Source organism: Protopterus annectens, chromosome 3.part0 (genome assembly GCF_019279795.1).
Source record: "Protopterus annectens isolate FY-2018-M chromosome 3.part0, PAN1.0, whole genome shotgun sequence".
In the NCBI taxonomy this organism is placed as follows: Eukaryota; Metazoa; Chordata; order Ceratodontiformes; family Protopteridae; genus Protopterus; species Protopterus annectens.
In genome coordinates, this window is record NC_056731.1 from 1775955007 (window position 1) to 1775982158 (window position 27152).

Sequence of the window (27152 nt, forward strand, 5' to 3'; positions counted from 1 at the left end):
GAACCCACAGGGTCAGAGTTGCTGGAGCTATGTCAGACTCTAAGCCAGTCACAAACGGTGTCCCACAGGGCTCAGTCCTGGGACCCCTCTTGTTCGGCATTTATTTTTCCGAGGTACAGGCAAACATAGGAGGATTGTGGCTGACAAAGTTCGCAGATGACTACAAACTGGGCGCCATAATTGATACTCCAGAAGACACAAACATCCTTCAGAGAGGCCTCATAGAAACGGATAATTGGTGCCAGAGCCATGGCCTTAAACTGAACGCCAAAAAATGTATAGTCATACCCTTTGGGAAAAACAAGGTACCGACAAATTACCACATAGGCGGTAATCCATTAAGTACGGAAGAGGTAATCGGGGACCTAGGGACCCAGGTTGACAGTAACCTCTCATTTGACACTCACATTGCCAAAGTGGTTAGGAAGACCTTCTATATTGCCCACCTTATCATGAAGGGTTTCACATCTAGATCAAGAGAGGTCATTGTGCCCCTGTACTCTTCTCTTATCAGGCCAATGATTGAGTACAATGCCCCATTTGGGATGTATCTCACCCGACACCTGCAGCAGTTGGAAAGACCCCAAAAGTTCCTCACCAAGAGGATAAAGGGTCTTAAACATATGTCATATGCTGCCCGACTGAAAAAAAACTCCAGCTCTATTCAGTCGCATACCGCCTACTCAGAGGTGATCTGTGCCTGACGTACAAGGCCATGTCCAATCCTGAATTAATGGACATGCTCCACCTCAGAAAATCCAAATCCATCAGAGCCACGAGAACAAGTGACTTAAACCTCAACACAGAAATAAATAGGACGTGCTGAAGGGACAGATTCATAACCCAGAGGCTCCCTACACTCTGGAACAGAATCCCAGTCCATGTTAGGCAGAGCCCCTCACTGACTCTATTCAAGAGAAATCTCGACGAGTGGATGGGAAATCGTAGGTTTACCCCGGGGGTCATCTCTGTGTCACTACTAGACAGAGGCATAGTAAACTAAACCCTAAAAGGGCGTAGTATTCTCATCCTAAGGGGTGGTGTAAGCCACATACACTCTGGCTAGGCTTATAAATGCCTTAGGGCAGATAGCCTAGTACGAACCTATGAACCTAAGAAAGTGCAGTGCAGGCTTTAAATATACTTACTTTTCAATGGATACACTGGGTTTAAGAACACAACTAGAACTGGGGGGGGGGGGTGAGGTACTTTTAGACATTTATTTGTGTAGTTCATTGGCCAGGAACTGCCCTAATGCAAACATAACTCCTGAATTAGTGTGACATGCACTTGACACCCAAGAAAGAAGCTAGTGTTTAATACCAACAGCAGTGCAATTATTTACTAGAATTACTAATATAGACAGAAAGAAGTCAGCTAAAGCAGATACCGATTGTTAAAATGAATGCACAGTCAGATAAATAAATGAAAAAAAATAATTTAGCTTTGTTGCTGAATGTAATGGAACTATCACAAACCAGATATAATTTAAAATTTATTTTAATATAGACATGCAAAAAGCTTTCTGACTAACAAATGAAAACTTTATATTCTGTGAGTAGATTGCTAACATTTTATCAGGCCAAGACATTCTTTATTACATTGAAAAGGTCTGAAAAATGTTTAATCAAATGAATGATCCCAGTCTCAGCAGTGCTTTGTTTACTTGCTGTGGAACCCTTTTTGAAGTTAGTAGAAAATAAAAATCAAATGTTGTAAATTAATGCAAACTTCCATCACAGTAAGTCCTTAATACTTGCAGGTAAATTTTTATTGAAGTTCAGAAGCCCCTGCTCAGGCTTTTTATGGCATATCGAACAAATATAGGTGATGTGACAAGATGCACGGTCATACAAAATAAATCAGAACAAGTTGTAATAAATCACTCTCATAACCTATAAAAGAAAGTTCAGTGTCTCAGAGACAATTAGATACTTTGGTACTACCATGAAGCCAATCAAACAGTAAATCTAAATGCAAAAAAAATATTGAAAATGCTTGCAGGAATTGGGGGATTCGTAGTGATCCACTAACCCCACCTCAGTTTGGGGCCATATTAATCTTATCAAAATGCATTTTTTCTTTCTTTTTTTGCCAGAGTGGTTACAGTGCATTTCATATGAAGTATTCCTCCTGAAAATAGCAACAGAGAGTTAAGAAATAAAGAAAAAAGCTTTCTTTGATGGAAATGTTCATTATTTATCATCAACAGTTCCCTGGAATGGTATGACCTCAAGATATGAACATTTTTTTTTACCTTAACTAATTAAATATTTGCTGACCCAAGCCATTACAATTGTTTATACATGGAATTTGTTATGGGGAAGAGTGGAACATATTAATGTATCAGAAATTTTCCAGGTAGTTTTTTTTTTTAAATCATAAACTGAGAACATACATTTGACAACATGCAACACAATTATAATAATTTCCTTGGGTATTATTTTGAGATTTCTTGACTCTCTTCCCAACAAGTAGTGCGCTGTTGCAGCCACTAGAAGATTCATAGCCACTTATGAGAGTTACTGATATCAGCCAAGGTCTAGCTATGTTACATATTAAATAGAAGTAAAACACTACTGATACAAATCTACCAAATGCCAAACATTCCAATACTGGAAAGTTATGTTATCCCAAAATTGAACAGGAATCAAAAAGTTTCAGTTTTATGGGCAAGTTGTTGATGCATGAATATTCCAAGTTAATCTACCAGCAGCAAATGAAAATTCTAAAGGTTTTCTTGAAGTGGTAAATTGACATAAATAAGCTTCTTAAATTAATTGACAATAAGGAGAAATGAAGTGGAACAGATTCAAGAGTGTTTTGCAACAAACTGTGCCATTCATATGCAATGTAGCCCACAGAGCAGGTGTGTATTCTTTTAAAGATAAATAAAAGGAATTCAGATTACCAACCTCCCTGCTGGCATGGATGCTGCTTGCTTGGTTCCTGGTTCCATTGCTGATAAAAATGCTCAGTGTATAAAAGCTGGTGGTTGGAAAATTAAGAGCACAATTTAGAAAGTAGCAATAACACAGAATGCAATGCTGAAACAGTTCCACTGATTGTCTGTTCCCATTGAAAATACCAATACAAAAAGTTATTTACCCTGACAAGTTTACCTACCAAAAGGTTAATGTTGGCAAACAAAAAACAGCCTTAGCCAAGAACACAGCATCCATGGGACCAGACAACATCCCAGGCTGTGTTCTACACAAACTACAGAACGAACTGGCACCCCACCTAAGTATCATGTTCAATCATAGCCTTACCTCAGGCTTTGAAGTCTAAATCTCATGATGCAGGCACTTGATGCACTCCTCAGCATGGAGAACATCGACGTCTGTGCAGTAACTGAAACCTGGTTCAAGGCTCCGGAGAGCACCCCAGCGCTACCAGGCTATTACCTCGTATCATGCTTTTCGGCCCCAAAACCCGGGCCGAACCACAAAGGGAGGGGGAGTGTCCATATTCATAAAGGACACCCACACCTCCAGGTTAGTAGCAACACATGAAGCATCAGAGACCATACAGGTGCAACTAACCATAGGCAAAACTGCTATACAACTGGTAGCATGTTACAGACCACCCTCCCAATCTCAAGAACCCCACTCAGCCTTCCTGAAGACATTGGAGGATATGAATGTATCACAAAATACCATCATACTGGGAGACTTCAACTACCCAAACATAGATTGGGTACATTATTCTAGCCTTAATACCCTAGCCCAAAGGTTCCTGGAATTCATAAATTCAAATGCACTGGAACAACTAGTCACCTCTCCCACTAGGGAGATAATATACTAGACCTGATCATCACAAACATGGGGACAAAATGCTCCACACCGAAGTATACCCCTCACTAGTGAGATCTGACCACAAACTAATCACCCTGGATATACATATCCCACCTCCACCTCAGCACAAAAGACCACAGTGAAAAACTTCTCAAAAGCAGACTTCACTCTTCTTAAGACTGAGATGGTATCCTTTAAGCCCACTGTGCCAGTGAATACCACATCCCACAATGCCGAATCCTTCACAAATGCTTTCTATGGACATCTCCAAGAATGCATGGATCATGGAATCCCAAACAAATCCAAGTCCCTCTCCACCAAATGTAAGTGTCCTGTCTGGTGGACCTCAGCCATAAACAAATTGTATAACAAAAGAAGGAAGCTACTGCACGTCAGAGTGAAATCCCATGAAGGGAAGGCATCTCTGATCAACATTAGCAGAAAACTACGTTCTCTCATAAAAACATCCAAGGCCAACTTTGAGAGAAAAATCGCTAAGGACACTAACGATAACCACAAAGCCTTCTTCAGCTATGTTAGAAACCTGGGCGGAAACCCTCAGATATGCTCAGAGTTGGTTCACAACAACAAAAAATACACTGAACCCACAGATATTGCTAACATTCTGGCTGACAGGTTCAGTGCAAATTTCTCCCCTCCTTCACCCCCAAAAGAAGAAATACTTATCCCAGCTGAATGTAATCTCCTGTCATCTCAGATGTCCAAGTGAGAACCGCCCTAAACAAAGCAAAAACACAGCATCAATGGGACCTGGCGGTATCCCGGGTGGAGTGTTACGTGAACTCAAGAGGAGCTAAACCCACACATAAAAATGCTATTTAACCTTAGCCTTACTTTGGATATGTACCTGAACACTGGCGTACAGCAACAGTGGTCCCACTCCACAAGGGGGGTGCCTCTACAGACCCTGGAAACTACCGCCCCATAAGCTTAACTAGCCTGGTCTGCAAAGCTATGGAAAGAATCATTATGGAACTCATAAACAGAGACATAGGGGACCTACAGACACTTGACCCCACACAGTTCGGCTTTGTAAAGGGCAGATCCTGCCTTTTAAACCTGGTTGACTATTTCGAAACAGTCACTAGAGCCATTGATGCGGACAATGCAGACCATACAGCATACCTGGACTTGGCTAAGGCCTTGACACAATACCCCACTCAGGCATCATAGATAAGCTAAACAGCTTAAAAGTAAACCCTTATGTCACTAGATGGGTTGCAAACTGGCTAAAGGACAGAACCCATAAAGTTAAAATCGCTGGAGCAATGTCAGACTCAAAGCCAGTCACAAGTGGTGTCCCACAGGGATCTGTCCTGGGACCCCTCTTGTTCGGCATTTATTTCTCAGATGTTAAAGCAAACATGGGAGGGCTGTGGCTGACAAAGTTCGCAGATGACTGCAAACTAGGCGCCATAGTCGATACACCAGCAGACACACACATCCTACAAAAAGGCCTCACTGAAACGGACAACTGGTGCCGTAGTCACGGCCTTAAACTAAATGCCAAAAAATGTATAGTCATCCCTTTTGGAAAAAACAAAGTACCCACAAACTATCACATAGACAGCAACTCACTGAGTACGGAAAAAGTAATCAGAGACCTAGGGACCCAAGTAGACAGCGACCTCTCATTTGACACCCACGTTGCCAAAGTGGTTAGAAAAACATTCTACCTTGCACACCTCATCATGAAGGGATTCACATCCAGATCCAAGGATGTCATTGTACCCCTATATTCCTGCCTCATCAGACCCATGATTGAGTACAATGCCCCATTTGGTATGTACCTCACCCGGCATTTGCAACAGCTGGAGAGACCACAAAAGTACCTCACCAAAAGGATCAAGGGTCTCCAACATATGTCTTATTCTGCCAGACTAAAGAAACTTCAGCTCTATTCAGTAGCATACCGCCTGCTCAGAGGTGATCTCTGCCTGACGTACAAGGCCATGTCCAATCAGGATCTGATGGACATGCTCCACCTCAAAAAATCCAAATCCATCAGGACCACGAGAACTAAAGACTTAAACCTCGACACAAGTATGAATTGGACATGCTGGAGGGATAGATTCATAACCCAGAGGCTTCCCATGCTTTGGAACAGGATCCCAGTTCGTATTAGGCAGAGCCCCTCACTGACTCTCTTCAAGAGAAATCTTGATGAGTGGATGGGAGATCGTAAGTTTACCCCAGGGGTCACATCTGTGTCACTGCTAGACAGGGGCACAGTAAACTAATTCTATTATATAAGGGGACCTTCATTGTGTCACTACTAGACAGAGGCACAGTATTCTAGATTTATTCTGTACATTTTTGTACCATTTCATGGGGTGGCAAAAGCCACATCACTATGGCTAGGCTTACAAATGCCCCAGGGCAGATAGCCTAGTACTATACTATGAAACTATGAATGGTGCACAACGATGGTTATCCCACTTCACAAGGGGGGAGCCACCATGGACCCCAGGAACCACCACCCCATTAGCCTGACGAGCCTGGTCTGCAAGGCCATGGAACGTATCATCATGGAACTTATAAACAAAGACATTTGTAATCTCCAAACTCTGGACCCCACCCAGTTCGGGTTTGTAAAAGGCAGATCATATCTCCTAAACCTGATAGACTTCTTTGAAGCAGTCACCAAAGCCGTAGACAAGGGTAAGGTGGTTCACACAGCCTATCTAGATCTTGCCAAGGCTTTCGACACCATCCCCCACTCTGGAATTATAGATAAACTCACTAAACTAGGTATAAATCCCTATGTCACAAGATGGATGGCCAGCTGTCTCACTTACAGAACCCACACAGTGAAAGTAGCAGACTCCAAATCTGACTTCAGACCAGTGACAAGTGGAGTACCACAGGGTTCAGTCCTGGGTCTTCTCCTGTTTGGTATCTACTTCTCTGAAGGTACAGGCTAACACAGAGGGTCTTTGGTTAATGAAGTTCTCAGATGACTGCAAACTAGGAGTCATAATCAAAACTCCTAACTATGTGGACATCCTACAAAAGGGCCTCACTGAAACAAATGCCTGTTGTCAAAGCCATGGCCTCAAGCTCAATGCCAAAAAGTGCATTGTCATCCCCTTTGGTAAAAACTCTGTACCCATGAACTACAACATAGGCGGTAGTATACCAAAAGTGTGATAAGAGACCTTGGGACACAGGTGGACAGTAGTCTCTCCTTTGATAATCACATCGCCACAGTAGTCAGGAAATCCTTCTACGTGGCACACCTCATCACAAAAGGTTTCTCATCCAGAAAAAAAGAGGTCATTGTTCCCCTCTACTCGTCACTCATTAGACCCATTATAGAGTACAATGCCCCTTTTGGTATGTACCTCACAAGACATCTACAACAACTGGAAAGGCCGCAGAAATACCTCACAAAGAGGATTACCAGCCTCAAACAGATGCCCTACGCAGACCGTCTCAAAAAACTCCAGCTTTACTCCGTCGCATACTGCCTACTCAGAGGTAATCTCTGCCTAACATACAAAGCTATGTCAAACCCAGAGCTGTTGGACATGCTCCACTTAAAGAAATCCCAATCCGTCCGAGCTACACGCTCTAGAGACCTAGACCATGTCACCACAATAAACAGAACATGCTGGAGGGATAGATTCCTGTCCCAGAGAATTCCCATACTCTGGAATAAACTACCTATCTATATCAAACAAAGCTCCTCATTAGCACTCTTCAAGAAAAGTCTTGATGATTGGATGGGAAATAGGAAGTTCACCCCGGGGATCATCTCTGTGGCTCTGCTCGACAGTGGCACAGGAAAATAATTTTCTTGGGTGGCAAAAGCCAGGGTACCTTTTTGGCTGGGCTTGTATAGGCCCCAGCGCCAATAGCCTAGTACCTACCTATGAACCTATGTCCATTCCCTTTTGAAGGGTGGTGCAGGGATTTTCTGTACATATATACATACAAATATTTCAAGCATGGGCATTAATGCCTTTCTAGCTTGCCATTATAACAAAACACTTGTTCCCATAATAAGTATCCAGGTTGTTCTTAAAAATATGTAAACTAGTGCTTGCTTTAATGTAATCTGGTAGTCTGTTCCATGCATCAGCTGCTCTGTCAGAGAACCAATTAGTACACTTCCCATTCCTATAGAATCTTCTACATAGGTTGTTCGATGGTTCTCTAGTACTTTTTGATAACCCCAAACATTCCCAGAGGTAGTTGTCTCTAAGTGCCCTATATACCTGACTAAGATCTCCTCTTAGATATCTGTAAGAGACACTGTACAAGTTCAGATATTTTAGTCTTTAATAATAACTTAAATTTTCACATCCATGGATGCTCTTAGTATATTTCCGCTGTACTCTTTCCAGTTTATTCATGCTTGTTTTCTTAAAGGCTTTCCATATTATTATTACATACTGAAGTTTGGGTCTAATGTAACTAACAGTGACTTCATTATTTTTCATTTCCTAGATATTATAAATCTTTTATAGAACCTGTAGTTCTATAACTGTCCTTAACCAATTGGTTGATATGATTAGAAAAACTCATAGCTGAATGTAACCATATACCCAGGTCCTTAAATGAGTCTACAGTTTCAGTCACTGTGTGCTGTATTAAATATTCACCTTTCAATTTATGTCTCCCAAATCTCATATGCTTAGTTTTTGATGTATTTGTCAGCATATTATTCTCCTGTGCCCAAATGGTAAATTTAGTCAAGTTATTTTGCAGACATGCCTTATCTGTAACACATGCAATCAGTTTACCCAGTTTCAGCTTGTCTGCATATAGATTGTAGAACATCTCAGATGAAAAAGTTAGGTCTGAAAGATACAATCTAAACAAGTAAGGGCCTAGAACAGAGCCCTGTGGGACACCCTGACTGTAACCAAGGATTTCACCTGTCCAGTTGCTGTATGATACTTGCCATGTCCTATTTGTAAGTCACACAGCTATACATCTTATCAGGAGTACATCAATACCTAGTTGTACTAATTTATTGATCAGTGTTTTGTGTATGACCTTGTCAAATGCTGCAGTTAAATCTGTATAAATTACATCACAGCACACCTTTTCATTCATAGCTGTTATTATATTGTTATAGAACATCATGTTACAGGTGGTAATAGATCTGTTTTCAACATATGCACGCTGATATATGGTTTCAAGTCCCAACCTATCTAGTTCTGACAGTAACTTATCCAATATTACCTTCTCCGTAATTTGTCCACAACATGAAAGTAGACTTAAGGGTCTATATGACTCTGAGTTTGTCCAACTCCCCCTTTCCCTGAAAAACAGGCTTAATAAGCATGTGTCTCCAGTCTTGAGGAATCTTCCCATATTTATATGACCTAGTGAATAATAGATATAATGGTACTGCAAGTTCTTGCTGAAGTGTTCTCAGGTCATTGTTACTAATTCCCTCTCCTCCCTGCACTTTGTTTAGATCCAGTTTATGCAGTTCTTTTTCAGTATAATCTAATTTGATTCCAGTATCTGGGCAGCCACGGTGGTGCAGCGGTTAACGCTGCTGCCTCACAGCAAGAGTTTCTCCGCTTCGATCCTCGGCTGGGGTGCCTTCTGTGTGGAGTCTGCATGTCCTCCCTGTGGTCGCGTGGGTTTCCTCCGGCTGCTCCGGTTTCCTCCCACATCCCAAAGACATGCTTTAGGTGGATTGGACACCCTAAATTGGCCCTAGGTGTGAGTGTGTGTCTTCTGTGGAAGGTTGGGCGCCGGGCTGGCAACTCGACACCGCAAAACTCCACTGCCAATCATGAGCGGACAGGTGATCCACTGTGGCGACCCCTAACTGGGAAAAGACGAAGAAGAAGATCTGGCTTAACTGGATGTCACTAGAACAACTTACCACTCCTTTTGTGGAGCCAAACTGTTTTGCATAAGATTTTGTAAATAAACCTGCAATCTGTTGTGTCTGAGAATAAATTTTAAAATCTGCACACAGTTTATCAATGTGTGGGTCTTTACTCCTTCCACATCTTGTGCATCTATGAAAAGGTTTTCTATTATGCTCAATATCTTTATATAAATTTTCTTCAAAATAGTAGTAGTGCATTAAGTTGGAAGAAATAGCTGTTTATTTTGACAAGGTTTAAAATTCAAGAGATTAAGGGGTGTTTTTTCCTTCTTTTCACATGTTGACTACTTTCATCAACTTAGTATTTACATACAAGTATGATAGATTGAAGGAAATAGCCTTGTTTTACAACAACAAAAAATGCATGTTTTTTTCTGCAGTAATGATTATTGAGCTGCATTATAAAACTTGAAATTTGTTCTGCATTCTGTTTGGTTGAATTTTTTTTCAGACCAATAAGCTGTATCATATTCATTATAACAGTATTTACATATTAATGTGTACCCATGGATATTTTAATTTTAAATCTTTCAACATTTTCCACAGCATTTAATGAGTTTTCATATTAATGTTGTGTGCACATCGATCAAAATGAAAAGATTCAGTAAATAATGGTAGGTAGCACTTTTGTGTAAATTATAAGTTAGACTTCATCAGAAGTATAAAAAACAGTAATTTTTCTCATTGCTTAAATGCCCATAACAGTGATGTCATACAGACAAATGATTCAGTCGCACATTCTGTTTGCAGGATTGCTAAACATTTCTAAAAGCACAGCAGTATAATTACTATCAGTGTAAAATGTGCTACGGAGTACAACTAACCGTCATTGGCCCACTGATTTTAACTTTAAAATGCAGTTAACTTTGAATACTTCATTGAGACCTGGTGACCTGCAAGAATGTTACCTAAGCTGCCAGGTCAGTTCTTTCTTTTCTGACAAGGTTTTGCATCAACACCGCTTTCTTATTCCATAATAATAATAATAATAATAAATTATAATGTGGCCCATTACATAGAGGGATAAAGCCCTTACTGTATCCCCAGTGACCCTTTTTTGACTAGCAGCATGACTGCTGGAGGGACCAGGTTGGGGGGGGGGGGTTAGTAGCCCATTTTGGCTTGCCTTTCAGGGAAGGGAAGTAGTCTTGGGATAGCTGCAGTAACAGCAGCATTAAGAGACTGGCGAACTCTGTGCTGTAGGTGGTGTACCAAATGATCAGGAGATTGTGCATATGTGGAAGTACACATGCACCTCCTGAACGCAGCAGTTGTGGGGCTCACAAGACTGCCGCTGGTTGGTGGGGCTAGGGCACAATTCTTGAGCACAGTATGATGCTGCACCTGTGTCCATCATGTACTAAACAGCTTTAGTCATGGGTGGGGTTGAGCCCAGGGGAAACTAAGGTGGGGCTGGTCAACCCACAGAATGAGGGTAACTGATGGTTATATGCGAGGATGTAAAAAAAAAAAAAAAAGTAATAGCAAACTATAGTTCCTACAAAGAAAAAAAAAAAGACTACTAGGTGACTTAAAAAGTCAGCAGAGATCTTTTTTACCTTGGCCAGTCATGACATCTGCAGATTGTTAATCCTTTATATACAAAAGGCCAGTCTAATCTACAATACAGTTAACATTTCACTACAGAATAATTGGTGTCTTTAGTTTCTTAAATGCCCACTTTTAAGAATAGACATTAGACAGTTTACCGCATTTTGTCTAGGACATTTCCTAACATCAAACTTTGTTCTTACCTTTACTTTTATAGATGTTACTCAAGTCCAACAGAGCTTCAGTATCTGGAAAATTTGAGAACTTGATGCTTGTATATGAGTTAGGGATACAGAACAGCATTATAGTCCTCTCCTATGATGTCATCCAGGAGAGTCATTGGTGCGATGATGTAAGATGTTGTATCTGCAGTAGGTCTGCAAGGCCTTGTTAGGGTCGTAATAGCATTAAGCAAGCCTTTTAACAAGTAAGTTATATTAGCCTGACAAGCTAATATATTTTTATGACACCAGCTACATTGGGCATCTGCTAAGATGGCCTACAGTAGTTAGATTAGGTGCTATACAGCTGAAATATAGCCACTTTCTGTAGAGTGGGCCATTCATAAATGTAAGCTTGGGTGGCTGCAGCAATTGTTTCCAGACTGCCAAGGAAATGTATAATCTTTCTGGCATATGGCCAGTGCAGGCATATACCCAGGTAGGACTCCCCTCCCCATCATTGTCCCACCCAACTAGTGAAACACGGATTTCTTTTTAAGTGAATGAAGCATTCAGCTACTCTCCTGAATTAGATCCTACATGAGAAGAGAGACTGATAAATAAAATAGTTATAAATAAATGATGGTAAGTATCTGGCATTTATAAATAAATAGTAATGTGAAGTGTACTAAATCAAAGCCATCTTGAGGCCATCCATCAAGGGGAGAACTCCACCTAGTGTTCAAGGTTATGCCTATCTGGTAGGAAGAGATGCCATTTCTTGACCTCAAAATACTCCCATATTTAGTAACATCTTAAATGTTTTCCTCATACCACAGTAAAGAACAGTAAGTTAACGTGGGCACATTCATTATAATTTATCCGTTATTGTGCATCCCTCGCCAACACCCAGATAACCAAAGAGCCACACTAAATTTAGAAACCATGACTTTACAAAACATACCTCAGCAAAACAAAGCTCTAGCCAGCCTCATAATAAGATGGACACTAGCAGTGCCCATTATAGGACAGTATCTGGGGTCTGGCAGTACCCTGCAATGGGTGATGGTATCAGTGAATACTGCACTGATTGAAACATGGAGAGCACTTCAGGGGGTTTCACACAGACACTCCACTGAGGAAGAGGTGCAGGAGAATCACAGGCCAAAGACATAACTCAGGACAAGGCTTAAGTAGCAGATGTCCAATGCTGCTGGAGGACACGGTGATTTACCTTTCAAGTTCATATATCTGGGATGTCTCCACACAACTTGATTACATACTGGCCATTTTTCAAGGCATTACAAAACTTAAAATGGCTTTCCGAGCATGTTATCATCTGACAGTTTAATGCTGCAGCTAGAGATTATAAACTGTTAATAAACTTCATCCTGTACTCGTGAATTGTAGGTCGTTAATCTTGGTTTCATTACTTTGTCACTCATAGCAAGTCTGTTATTCAGGCAACGCTTCCAGGTCACCATGGAAAAGATGCACCTATGCCTAATGCATTTGCCTGGGAAAAAAAGGCAAGTGGGGTTCATAAACAATCTCTTTCTGCACTCTGGAAACATCATTACTAAAAACAGCAAGTGGCATTTCTATTCAGCTTTGGGGAGTATGAATAATACATTTTTATATTTCCTTTGAAGGTGGTTTGAGGTCAGTTAAGCTTGTTGTCTGCCATGCAGAGGACCAAGTAGGCTGTCTTGAGCATGTTTCAGTAACACAATAACAGAGTAAATCATGAAACAAGCCGGTAATTCAGTGCATTTCCGTGTTACCAGGGCTGAGTATCTGTATACTTGATACGTATGTTTGTGAAGCCCACATGAAGATTTGTGCATCCTAGAGTAGAAAATGGTAGTGTGAGTGACAGCTGTTGATAATTTCTTAGACATTCCAGATGGTTCCATCAATGTACCTAGACATCCTGCCATATGACCCCGTAACTGCTAGAGCATCTTACAGGTTGGCAGACTGCTGTCAGCCTGAGGATGTGACAGTACACCATAATTGTAATGTATCCCCAGCATCTACATGGTACTTTGACTCTGTTTAAGGAATGTCTATGAATGAGTTTCTCTGTATCAGAGACCATATTTACATACTGTTGTGCTTCACTGACACAAAATGACAAAAGGTAATGCAACCTGAAAATAACATTGTGCTGGACAGATTTGTGGGTTTTATGAACCAGAAAGGATCATGTTGTTTGTACATAGCACAAATGCTATTCCTTTTTCATGCCATGTATAAACCCATGCTTTATCTTTCTCTAATATTGCTTACTGTAATTAAGAAATTATAATCAGATATGTGCTTTATCAAAAAAAGTGGCAGATTGTGAAAAGTTGTTTATATTATTTTAACATTTCAGTAATATAAAAATAATAAAATTGGGATCTTTTACCTAAGAATCATTTGATGTATGTGTGTGTGTGTGTGTGTGTGTGTGTGTGCGTGTGTGTATGCATGCTGTTTTTGCTGGGTTTTTATATATATATATATATATATATATATATATATATATATATATATATATATATATAGAGTGTGTGTGCATCTACTGATGTTTATATATATATATATATATATATATATATATATATATACATATAAAGAGACAGAGATCTATAGAAACACACACACACATATATATATATATATATATATATATATATATATGTGTGTGTGTGTGTGTGTGTGTGTGTGTATAGATATATATATATATATATATATATATATATATATATATATATATATATATATATATGGATCTACCTTTCTTCATCGAAAATACACTTGTTCGAAAAAGAAAAGTAGATCCCCACTTCAGTGAAAGTGCACTTCAATGAAACTGCACTTTCGCTGAAGTATACTTTCACTGGATCCCTATCGTAAACAACAAACACACAAAAAAAATCTTTTGCAAGGGGACGAGCCCCCCTGCACCCCCACTTTAATATTCTCTCTCCGAGATTGCACTACAGTGGAGAAAAGGGAATATTCCCTTGTCCCCACTGTACCACAATCTCAGCACTAGTTTGCTTAGTTGTACATCAGCACTAAATGTTGATGTACAACTAAGATGACATGCAAACTGCATGTTTTTGTAACTACTTTCTTTATTTTTTTTCTTATTTTGATATTCCAACGAAAGTGCATTTTCGACAAAATGCACTTTCGCAGAAGTGCACTCGCGAATTTGCGTTTCATTGAAACATATATATATATATATATATATATATATATATATATATATATATATATATAGATAGATATATCTATATATATTTACAATAAACTTCTTTGGTATAACATAAATGAAGCAAGGACAAAAACTTCTCTGGAACCAATTTATTTTAGTGCTTTGAAGTTCTTAGATATAGGGCGGCCACGGTGGTGCAGCGGTTAGCGTTGCTGCCTCACAGCAAGAGGTTCTCCGGTTTGATTCTCGGCTGGGGTGCCTTCTGTGCGGAGTCTGTATGTCCTCCCTGTGGTCGCGTGGATTTCCTCCGGGTGCTCCGGTTTTCTCCCACATCCCAAAGACATGCAGTAGGTGGATTGGACACACTAAAATTGGCCCTAGGTGTGAGTGTGTGCGTGTGTATGCCTTCTGTGGAAGGCTGTGCACCGGGCTGACAACTCAACACTGTAAAACTCCACTGCCAGTCATGAGCAGACAGATGATCTGCTGTGGCGACCCCTAACTGGGAAAAGCCGAAAGAAGAAGAAGAAGTTCTTAGATATGAGAGAATGAAAGTGCTGAGTAGTAGTTGTCCTTGCTTCATTTATGTTATGCCAAAGAAGTTTATTTTACATGTGTTTCTTCTTTTGTAAGTTGTCAGTTTTGTTAGTATATATATATATATATATATATATATATATATATATATGGGTCTCGTGCAGAATGTCGAAGCTTAAAACTTAGAATTGCATATGGTCGAAGACCACATGATCGCAATTTTATAACTTCGAAATTCTGCATGGAGATCGACATACAGTGCGGAACAGGAGATTTCCCTTTTCCTCGCTGTAGTGCGATCTCAGAGTTGGTATATTTAAGTAGCAGGAGGTGCAGGGGGCTTGCCCCCCTGCTTATATCTATTTTAGGTTGTTTTGGGGTTTTTTTTGTTTTGTTGACTGATCGACATTATAAAATTTGATCATATGGTTTCAGCCATATGTGTTCGATATTTTGTTTTGTCGATCATTCACCATAGACCCATATATATATATATATATATATATATATATATATATATAAACACACATATGTATATACATATATGTTTATATATATATATATATATATATATATATATATATATATATGTGTGTGTGTATTTATATACATATATAGGTATACATATATGTGTATACACACACACACACACACACACACACATAAATATGTACACACATACTTATATACACATGACGCATGAATATATACATTCAACACTTCAATCTTATGGTCTCAACCATAAGAAAGTCGACATTTTGAAAGTTCAAAATTTAGAAGTAGACCCATATATATGTGTATATAGGTTCCTAGGTAGGTACTAGGCTATCTGCCTGAAGGCATTTATAAGCCTAGTCGGAATGTGTTGGCTTTCGCCACCCCCTTAGATTAGTTCCCTGTGCCTCTGTCCAGCAGAGCCATTGAAGTGATCCCTGGGGTAAACTTTCTGTTTCCCATCCACTCGTCAAGGTTTCTCTCTGCCTAACGTAGATTGGAATCTTGTTCCAGAGCATGGGAAGTCTCTGGGACAGGAATCTATCCTTCCAGCACGTCCTATTTATTGTTGTGGTGAGGTTTAGATCCCTGGAGTGTGTGGCTCGAGGGGATATGGTTTTCTTTAGGTGGAGCGTGTCTATCAATTCTGGGTTGGACATGCCCTTATATGTCAGGGAGAGATCACCTCTGAGTAGGCAGTATGCAACCGAGTACAGCTGGAGTTTCTTCAGTCGAGCTGCATAGGGCATCTGCTTGAGGCCAATGATCTTCTTGGTGAGGTACTTCTGTGGTCTTTCCAGTTGTTGCAGGTGTCTTGTAAGGTACATCCCAAATGGGGCTTTGTACTCTATGATGGGTCTGATGAGTGATGCATAGAGGGGCCCAGTGACCTCTTTTGATCTGGATGCAAACTGTTTTGTGATTAGTTGGGCTACATAGAAGGATTTTCTAACCACTTTGGCAATGTGATTATCAAAGGAGAAGTTACTATCTACTTGGGTCCCTAGATCCCTTATTATGTCTTCTGTATTTAGAGGGCTACCTCCAATGTGGTAGTTTGCGGGTGCTTTATTTTTTCCAAAGGGGATAACTGTGCACTTTTTGGCATTTAGCTTGAGGCCATGGTTTTGACACCAGTTATCTGTCTCAGTGAGTCCCTTTTGGAGGATGTCTGTGTCAGCCGGAGAGTTAGGTATAGCCCCTAGTTTGCAATTCTCTGCAAACTTGGTCAGCCGTAGTCCTCCTGTGCTTGCCTGTACCTCTGAGAAGTATATGCCAAACAGGAGGGGTCCTAGGACTGAGCCCTGGGGAATGACATTTGTAACCAGTTTAGAGTCAGACCTAGGTCCCACAACTCTTACCATGTGGGTTCTGTCCGTGAGCCAGTTGGCAACCCGTGTCGTGACGTAGGGGTTTATGTTCAGGCTGGTGAGCTTGTCTATAATACCTGAGTGGGGGATGGTGTCAAAGGCCTTTGCAAGGTCTAGGCAGGCTCTGTGGACCACCTTTCCCTTGTCTATAGCCTTGGTAACTGTCTCAAAGAAGTCCACCAGGTTTAGGAGGAATGATCTGCCCTTAACAAAGCCGAACTAGGGAGGGTCCAGTGTTTGGAGGTTTCCAATGTCTCTGTTAATGAGATCCATGATGATGAGCTCCATAGCTTTGCAGACCAAGCTAGTCAGGCTTATAGTGTGATAGTTCCTGGAATGTGTTGTGGCTCCACCTTTGTGGAGTGGAATAACCGTTGCTGTGCGCCACTCTGTAGGCATATAGCCTGTGGAGAGGCTGAGTTTAAACAGTGTGTTTAGGTGAGGGGTTAGTTCATCTTTGAGCTCGTGTAGGACGCAGCCTGGGACACCGTCCGGTCCCATTGATGCTGTGTTTTGGCTTTGGAGAGGGCTGTTTTAATGTGAGTGTCTGTGATTTCAGGGGCACTACATTCTTCTGGTATAGTTATGGGCCCTTTGGGGGTGAGAGAGGGGTGATGTTTGTACTGAACCTGTCTTCCAGGATGTTGGCTATATCGGTTGGTTCAGTGTATTTTGTGCCATTCTGCACTAACTCCGAGCAGATCTGAGAATTGCCACTTAGATTCTTGACATAGCTAAAGAATGCCTTGTGGTTATCTTTGGAGTCCATGGCAATTTTTCTTTTAAAGCTAGCCTTGGGTGATTGTAGGAGGGAACGTAGTTTCTTGCTGATACTGATCAGGGATGTATTCCCTTCTTGGGATTTTACTCTTTTCTGTACTAGTTTCCTCCTTCTATTTTATAACTTGTTTATGGCAGGGGTCCACCAGACTTTTCTTCCTTTTCTTGGAGGAGTGAGTCTTGGTTTTGTTTGGGATAGCACAATCCATGCATTCTTGTGTAGGTGTCTGTAGAGTGCATTAGTAAAGGATTTTGCAGCTTGGACAGCGTTATCCTTTAGCATGGGGGCATTGAAACTTCCCACCTCGGTCTTAAGTAACGTGAAGTTTGATTTTGAAAAGTTTTTCACGGCAGTTTCTTTGACCAGGGGTGGTGGCGGCGGAATGTGGATATCCAGAGTGATTAGTTTATGGTCAGATCTAACCAGCGAGGGGTTGACCTCCAGTGTGGAAAACCAGTCGCCAATGTTGGTGATGACCAGGTCCAATATGTTGTCACCTCTGGTGGGGATGTTGAGCAGTTGATCCAGAACGTTTGAGTTTATAAATTCTAGGAAATGTTGGGCAAGGGAGTTTGTACTTGAGTAGTTCTCCCACTTAATGTTTGGGTAATTGAAATCAATCAATATCAGGTTGTTTGGTAGGACCTTTATGTTTCCAGGAATGCGGAGTGGGTTCCTGGGACATGGTGGGTGATCTGTAGCAAGCTATAATTTGAATAGCAGTTTTGCCCATTGTTAGTTGCACGTGGATGATCTCTGAAGCATCATGCTGTGCCACTAACCTGGAAGTGTGGGTATCCTTGATGAATATGGGTACTCCCCCTCCTTTTGTATTTCGGTCCGGGTTTTGTGGCTGAAATGTATGGTATGAGTTGTAGCCTGGTAGTGCTGGGGTGCTCTCTGGAGCCTTAAACCAGGTTTCTTTTACTGCACATATATCGAATTTCTCCATACTGAGGAGTGCCTCGAGTGCGTGCATTTTGAGGTTTAGACTTCTGGCATTGAGTAGCATTACCCTCAGTTTTTTGTTACTTTTGCTATTTACGGCGGTGGGTTTGTCTTTTGAGCCTTGCTTAAAAAAGGCACTATGGGACTGGCAAGAGCCTTGGCCAGTATTCGAAAGTCTAAGGGTGAAAGGTGCAAGCCGTCTCCAGTGAAGCAGCGTGGTTTGTCGAGCATGTCATCCCAGGCTGACAGTCAAAGGATCCCCTTTGAATGACACCAGAAGCTTAGCCAATTGTTGAAATTGATAATTTTTTCTCTATACCGTGGTATCATTCTTGGTGAAGGCGGGATGCTACTCAGGGTCAGGGTCATATGCAAGTTGTTTATTGACATTAAGTTTATTTATCCATTTATTTTCACAAACACGCACACACTTGAATACGTATGTATGTATATATATATATATATATATATATATATATGTGTGTGTGTGTGTGTGTGTGTGTAGATATATATATATATATATATATATATATATATATATATATATACATACACAGACACACACAATGTATGTATGTGTGTATATATATATATATATATATATGTGTGTGTGTGTATATATATATATATATATATATATATATATATATATATATATATATATATATATACATATATGTGTATATATATATATATATGTGTGTATATATATATATATATATATATATATATATATATATATATATATATATATATATATATATATATATAGATATATATATATATATTATATATATATGTATGTATATATATATGCTGTTGAATGATAAATAAAATGATCTGAGTTGCTTCCTTCTCATTTTCTTTTGCAAGGAAAGTAAATTGTATTCCTTTTTGTTGGTACGGTTCAGTGGGTAGCCAGTTGCAGTGAAATGTGGAGTACACTGTTCAGACATAATGCCTTCATTAGTGAAGGTGTTATCTTCATGTGAATCTAAGGAAGTAGCTCTAGTGCAGTCCTGAACAATGGTCTCACCTAACTGTCACCATTAATTGGCATTATAAAGGATTAAAGAAAATGTTCAGATTTGCAGCTTTGAAGAAGGTGGGGGGAGCACTTCTCAAACTGTAATTGCCAGGCATGTATTTTTAATGTAATAACTGTCATTTAGTCTGTGTTATAAATAGTTCTATGTATAATATATGAAATAATTGGTCAGCATATCTATATTTTATTACTGCTTTGTAGTTAGTCTCTGACCCTTATCTTTCAGCTAGGCTCGGTTGCATAGGCACTCTTGAGATGTGTGGGTTTATGTCATGTTTTTTGCATAACTGACTTTCAGTAATTAGGAAGAGTTCTGCAGTACAAAGCCCATTGTTTTAAAAAAGAAAATTAACTGCTTTTTGCTGTAAAGCAAAAAAGCTAGGAAATTATCCTTTTCAATTGGTTTGTGCTCCTCAACAATATAAACAAGCTGGTATTGAATATTAGCAGAATTCTGTAACTTGAGATAGCTGTAGTTCGTAAGTTTGTTAATCATTTTACTGATTGGAGAAATGCTGAAGTCAGTGGAAGTAGTTTGTTTTCATCTGAAAATGGCATTGAATCAAACTATTATTGTCCAAAGTTTGTCTTGCATTTTAAATATTTTGAAAGTAGCGTTTGCTGCTTGGAGGGTTACTTTGAACACAAAGGTGAATTGTTGTTTTGCATTGCTTTTAGACTTGAGCAGGAGAGCCTCTTGGCAGAGAAACAGGCAGCTATAGAAGACATGCATATCAGGCTGAAGACAAGTGTCCAGTCCATCAGTTTGCTTAACCAGCAGGTAAGATAATTCAGATAAGCTACCAGCATAACATGCTGCCCTGTGATGAAGTGATGGTATCAGGTATTAACTTTAATTTGCTTCTTTTTATGATTACTTTATAACTGACATTTAAATCAAATATAAACTATAGCCTTGGTTATAGCTATGTAACCTGATTATGTTCTTGCTTTAAAATTACCCTGAAACTGACTTCTAAACTATACATGGGAAGAAATACCCCACCTCTTACTGTGATAAAAGTCCTAGATTCCTTAATGGCGCCAAGACCCCTTGCCCTGTGCCAAAGGCAGTCCTGGAAAAACTGCAATCTGCTGGTCTCATGGAAGGTCTGGCAGAACCCATGGCCCTTATAAGGTATCAGCAGTGTTAAATCTGTATCATCCCTACCACTGAATACAAGGTCAGTTTGCTTCCTCCACCAATTTGTGGCATACCTCTCAACTATACAGATTTTCGCAGAACATCTAGGTTTTTGTCTCATGTTTTTGGTCAGTTTAAAAAAAAAACGTGTTTTTCTGGCAAATTAATATCAAATCATTAGAGACTGAAGTTAAGAAATAATGACAGACATTTTACTTTCAGACTTCATACCATTCAGAAAATTTATGCTAATGTTAAACCTGTTAGTTTGTAAGAGCAATATTTAAAAATGTCCTTATTTTTGGGCCTTTGTCCCGCTTTTATTTATGGCTTTGTCCAGATTTCTTGCTCTGAGAGGCATGGAACTCATGCAAGCCACAGCAAAGATATTCTTTGATTTCAGTTGCAACATTTCCATTATTTTATATTAAACTGTTGTTAAACCAGTGTTTAGGTTATAATTAAATTATTTGTTGATAATAGCCCGTATGTAGTCATTTATGCATTTTATAAGTACTTTTGTTTATATCCCAGAGCTGCATTTTCTAATCATCAGAGGAGGTGCTTATTGTACTTTATAACAGCTTGACCAGTCCAGTATCACTGTGTAGGCTTCCAGGTTATAATCCATTATCCATTACACTCCATTATATCATGCCTTAGACTATTTATTTTGATTGGCTATGTTAACATTTCAACAGGAAATTGGACTGTAATAATTCCCACTCACTCATTTTTAAAAATGGTATGGCACCCAGCCTCTTACTTTTGAAAAAAGAGAAGCATAAACGTCAAGTAAACCTTTGCAATTTATTAATGTAGATACTTAAGCGTGCAATTCTTTGAGATTACAGATGAATAAACACAATACTATAGCCATCATGTGAAAGGAAACCAAGTTGTCCATCTGAAAAGAATTTTCCTGTCAGTATTCCAAAACCTCACCACAATGAATTAAATAATGAATGTCATTTTGAAGAATAAAACTGCATATAGGCACTTTAAAAATACTGACATCTACAACCCACTAATAGAAGACAGCAGATCCATTCTCTTTACTTTTTCAAAAGCTTTCATTTTCTGAAAAGAAAGCACTAATCATACCATGTATGCCTTGCTATAATTGCAGTAATACATGGCATACTTGGGTGGGTCATAGTGAAATTTATTTCCTTCTAGCAAGAGGAGGTCTTCAGATGGCTGGAACCAAATTTAAGTAGTTAGGAGTGTATGCCATCATAACACCCCTTTATGGTGGATTATCACCTAAGTAGGATATTCCATGTTATTTAAGGAGCTGCTATGTGCCTTTCTTTTTCTTTGTTATCATCAATAACATCTGACTTAATCTGCAAACCACTCCTGCTTAGAACTGCTTTAACAGCTTAGAGCACTGTTTTCATGTATCTAAATACTTGCAACAGTGTTCCCACATTTTTCAATATTTCCTGCCATGTTTTTTTTTTTTTTTTTTTTTTTTATAGTGAATGAATCCTTTGAAGCAGCATTGTTTTGGTTATCCCGTTTAATTTAACATATCCCTACCTCCTGCTGGTATAAAAGCCTCATGTTCTCTAGTAGCATCAAGACACCTGTCCCTAAGGTGGTTTACTATCATTTTATTGAAGTGGATTCAGTCGAATGAACATATCATCAACTCAAGTCCGCAAAAAGTCACGTTGCCGAATTCCGATATAGCCGAAATACATTCTGAATTCTACCTAGGAACAAGCATTAACATGGGTCAAGATAGGGTGAGATTTGCACTTCGGACATATTGGAGTTTCAGACTTCGCCCAAAGTGGATTCAACAGAATCCACTTCAGTAAAATGATAGTAAAACCCCTAAGGCATTACCTATGGAAAATCCAGTAGTCCAGTTGCACCTAATTCCTCCTGTTTTCCTGAAAGTCATGTTTTTCTCCTCCTAAGTAATACAAAAAATGCAATTAAATTTTGCTGATTAAATCAGTAAATTGGTTTCACCTGTATATTCTTAGATTTTAGTGTCTCCTAGGCTTTGTGGCTGACATTGGATGTCTTTTCTTAGTGTGAGGTATCAGAAAGTCATTCTATAGGTAAGCAGTACTAGTCTCATCTTATTTCAGGCTTCTTTACTTCAATGAACAGTTAGTTGCATCATCCTTGACATGAATATTTGTTGGTCCATATTTTTGTTTGCACTAATGTAAATATGCCTTTTCTACTTCATGTAAGTGGAAATCAGGGCTTGCAGTGGAGAGCCAAAAACATTTTTTGGAACTCTCTTTTGATATTTTTCACTTTTGAACCCTCCCACTGAGCATTTGTTTTCTGTCAACTAATTCATTTGTCATCCGATGTTAGAAATTTAAAATTCACACAAGCAAGTGGGTGTTTTGCTTCCTGTAGTGTCTGCATTCACCATTTTTATGTGCAGGCTCAGTAACCTGTGAATCACATCCTTTTAAATGGTATTTAATGACACCCAATTTGATTTCACTTGCATGCAGGGAGCTGACCACTGTGTTTGAATAGCTGAATATTTGGAGATTTTTTTGGGGGGGGTAAATTGAGGGGGCTGACTTGCACACAGATTTAGACAAAAATTACTCCTACTATTCCTGTTACCTTACCTAGAATGTATAACTAGCCAATAAGGTACATGTCTCTGTATGTGCTTATAGTAAACAGTAGCCAGTTCGGTTCTGATTCTTACCTGCTTGTAGTCCTACATGAAACTTGATTTTAAGATCTGTTTTGATCTGTAGTACTCTTAGAAGGCCATAGTATCTTTCTTCAGATACAATGTTGTATACCTAATATTTGAGCATAATATCAAACATTTTAGCAGGCCTAATGAGAATGTTTAATTCCATTAACTGTTTGGATTTTCTGGTATTTAAAACTAAGACATGTTTGAAAGCTAGAAATAAAGAAATGCATCCAATAGGCTACTAGTATGTATCCACTGGATATACAGGTAGATAGATAAATTACTGAGAATGCAGTAATGAGAAGGCCAATGCTGGGTCTTTCTCTGCTCAACACCTTTCTCAAGATTCCTTATCTTTGGATATTATTCCTTCAGGCCCTGTTTCCTCCTCTTCTTCCCTAGGTTTTTGATTTCTCTAGAAATCAAGGTCGCATACCTTCATATCCCTGTTCCCCCTCTGTTCATGAAATTTTTACATTTCACTGTTTCTTCCTTGCATTTTCAGTTCTCTGATTTACCCTTTGGTCTTTCTACTGCCCTAAGGGTATTCACTAAATGCCTCACTCCTGTCAGGCTATGGGGTGTACAGATTTTACCTTATCTAGAAAATCTGCTCATTCAAGCACCTTCACCCAACAGTTAATAGCTTGATATCCAGTTTACCATTTGTCTCTTGCACAGTCTGGGGTTCACCATAAACCTCCAGCAATCAGTCCTGATGCCTTCCCAGGAGCATGTTTTCCCTGGATGTAGGCCTGACTATTCCCAAGCTGGCATCTCTCCCTGCCTCCATGGTTTTGTCCCTGACCGCATTTTTCCTGTGTCGTCTTCCTTTGTCCTCTGTCATAGCCTGCTAATTTCTCAGGGTTCTGGGATTTATAGTCTGTACCATTCCCATGATTCTTCTCATCAGACTCCATATGAGGAAATGTCAATGGTACCTCAAATCGGTGTGACTCCAACATTGCCACCCCCCAGAGTTTCTTGTTTCTTTTCATCCTTGTGTCAAGCTCGAGCTTCTATGATGGATTCATCAGCTCTCTCTCAGTTTATGTTTTCCCTTTCAGGCTTCAATTCCATCTCAGGAGCTGTTCATGGATACCTCAGATGTGTGGTGGGGAGCTTCTTGTGGCCCCCTAAATGTCCAGGGTCTCTGGCCTTCTCATCAGAGGTCAGATCATATTAATGTAATAGAAATGAAGGCTTTGCTTTTGGCTGTGCAAGCTTTTCATTCCTTTTCATCCCGGGCTCCTCAAAGTCTTCACTGACAACACCACAGTGATGTATGTCAATAAGTGGGGAGGCGTGAGGTCTTATGTCCTTTGCAGACTAGCTCTTCAGGTCTGGGATCTAGCTATCCAATATCAAGTGACTCTTCAAGTGGTTTATATTCCTTCAGAGCACAGTCTAATAGCAGACTCTCTAAGCAGGCCCAGATCACAAGCTCATGAATGGATGCTTCACAGTGATGTGTTCGTGGACATTGCCATTGTAGGGGTATTCCTCAGGCAGAACTTTTCAACTCCACTCTGAACAGACAACTTCCTCTATTCTGTTCCAGTGTCCTAAGTCCTCTCACTTGAAAAGTGGACACCCTGTCCTTTCTATGGAAGAGAAGGTTTCTGTAAGCTTTCCTTCTCTATTACCATGAGTTATGCACAAGATGAGGCAGGACTCTCTCAGAATCTTGTTGGTGACTCCCTTTTGGCCCAGACAGCATTGGTTTCCTCTTCTTTCTTACTTGGCCATGGGTGGTCAACACAAGTTACCTCACCTGGTGGATCTTTTCACACAAAACAAGGGATCTGTTGACCATCCTCATCTGTCCACTCTTCAAATGACACTGTGGATGATAGGGTTTTCATCTCAGTTAGGCATCTGTTTTCTAAGGACATTCTCTGGTTTCTGCAGGAAACCCACTACCCACTATCACAAAATTACATGTCCAAGTGGAAATTATTTTCTGTCTGGTCTCATCTCTTTCTCGCCGTCAGTATCCCCTATCTGTGAAGTTTCCTTTGGTTTTCTCTTATTTATGTGGTTTGCTTATGCTGGGTTGTCATATTCTTCTGTTAAAGCTCACTTGTCAGCAATTTCTGCTTGTCTGCCCTGAAATCCTCCTCTGGCCTCTAACCTCTAGGTTTGAGGTCATGCAATTTCTTAAAGGAATCCTTCATATCAGGCCTCCGAGGAAGCTTGTTCTACCATCTTGGGACCATAATTTTGTACTTAAAAAATTAATCCAGGTTCCTTTTGAGCCTGCTTTTTCAGTTTCCTTACAACTTTGTACCTGGAAGACTACTCTTCTTTTGGAACTTACTTCTGCCAAGGGCGAGTGTCTGAACTTCAGGCTGTCATAGTTATTCCTTCTTTTTTAGTTTTTCATAGGGATGGGGTATCTCTCTGTACTGATCCTTCTTTTATGCCCAAGGTGGTCAGTGAGTTGTCCCTTCTTCTATCCATCTTCCTTCCTTTTTTTCTTCTCTGCACTCTACCAGTGAGAAGGTTCTTTACACCCTGGATTTACATAGCTCAACTATTATTTAGATAAAGCTGAAGTTATCTGCATATCTGAGTAGCTTTTTGTTTCTTTACATCCCATGTTGGCTTTCTCTAAGCAAACCATCTCCTGTATTTCTAAGGCAATTTCCTTATGATATTCTTTTCATGGCAGATGTCTTTCCTTGTCTGTAAAGGCACATTCTACTAAGGCAGTTCCCTTCTCTGGTGCCTTTTTAAAGGGTTTGGATACCAATTCAATCCTTGAGGCTTTTGCTAGCTGCTCTGTACATAGTTTCACTAAACATTACAAGATGAATGTTATTTCCAGGGCTATCTTGCATGGGTTTGTAGAGGGCTTTTCTGTGTGTTCCTCCTCCCAGGCTTCCACTAAAGCTGTTGTACTCTCTCTTAGGTGAAGAATACTGCAGTAGTGATATAAAAGGACATAGTACAGTTGTGTAAAATCTTACCATAACAGTAGATGTCTTTCTCTTCACTGTTGCAGTATTTGGTCCCTCCCTCATTCACCCTCTGTCCTGGCTCTTGTCCTGTATTTTTGTTGCTCTCCTGGCCAAGGGGGTCCTTCTTCTTTCTGGATGCACCTGTTTTCCTTTGTCCCTGTGGTATTCTGTTCATCCTGGGGTTTTTCAGTCCTGCGTTTTTGCATCTGTATGTCACCTTTATGCCCTACTCCTTGTGCAGGGAGCATACGTGTGAAGTACAATGCCTATAAGACCTAAAGGCTTTGATGGGACACTGGCTTTCCTTAGCAGGAGATCCCTTAGATGAAGAACACTGCAGTAATAAAGAGAACAACTTCTACTGTTATGGTAAGATTTTAAACAACTGTACTTTTTGGAAACTACAAAAAAAACTGAATCATCTAAACCATGAAAGGAACCTCTATCCCTTTCAGACAAGTTTGCTTGGGCTATCGTCTGCTTAATCTCAGTAGTGTTGGTAGGACAGTCACCCTTATAAACATCATTGAATCAGTATGTGGCTGCTGAGTGGCCATTTCCACCACAGTA

The 27152-nt window shown here is 39.8% G+C and overlaps 1 protein-coding gene across 1 annotated transcript in view; it reads left to right on the plus strand.

Moving 5' to 3' along the window:
- LOC122797053 (polyamine-modulated factor 1-binding protein 1-like) overlaps positions 1-27152 on the plus strand; it is a 2450839-nt gene that overhangs the window by 2314820 nt on the left and 108867 nt on the right. The window contains exon 31 of the mRNA XM_044065829.1: positions 20459-20561. Coding sequence (XP_043921764.1) covers positions 20459-20561 — 103 coding nt within the window. The remainder of the gene's footprint in view (positions 1-20458; positions 20562-27152) is intronic.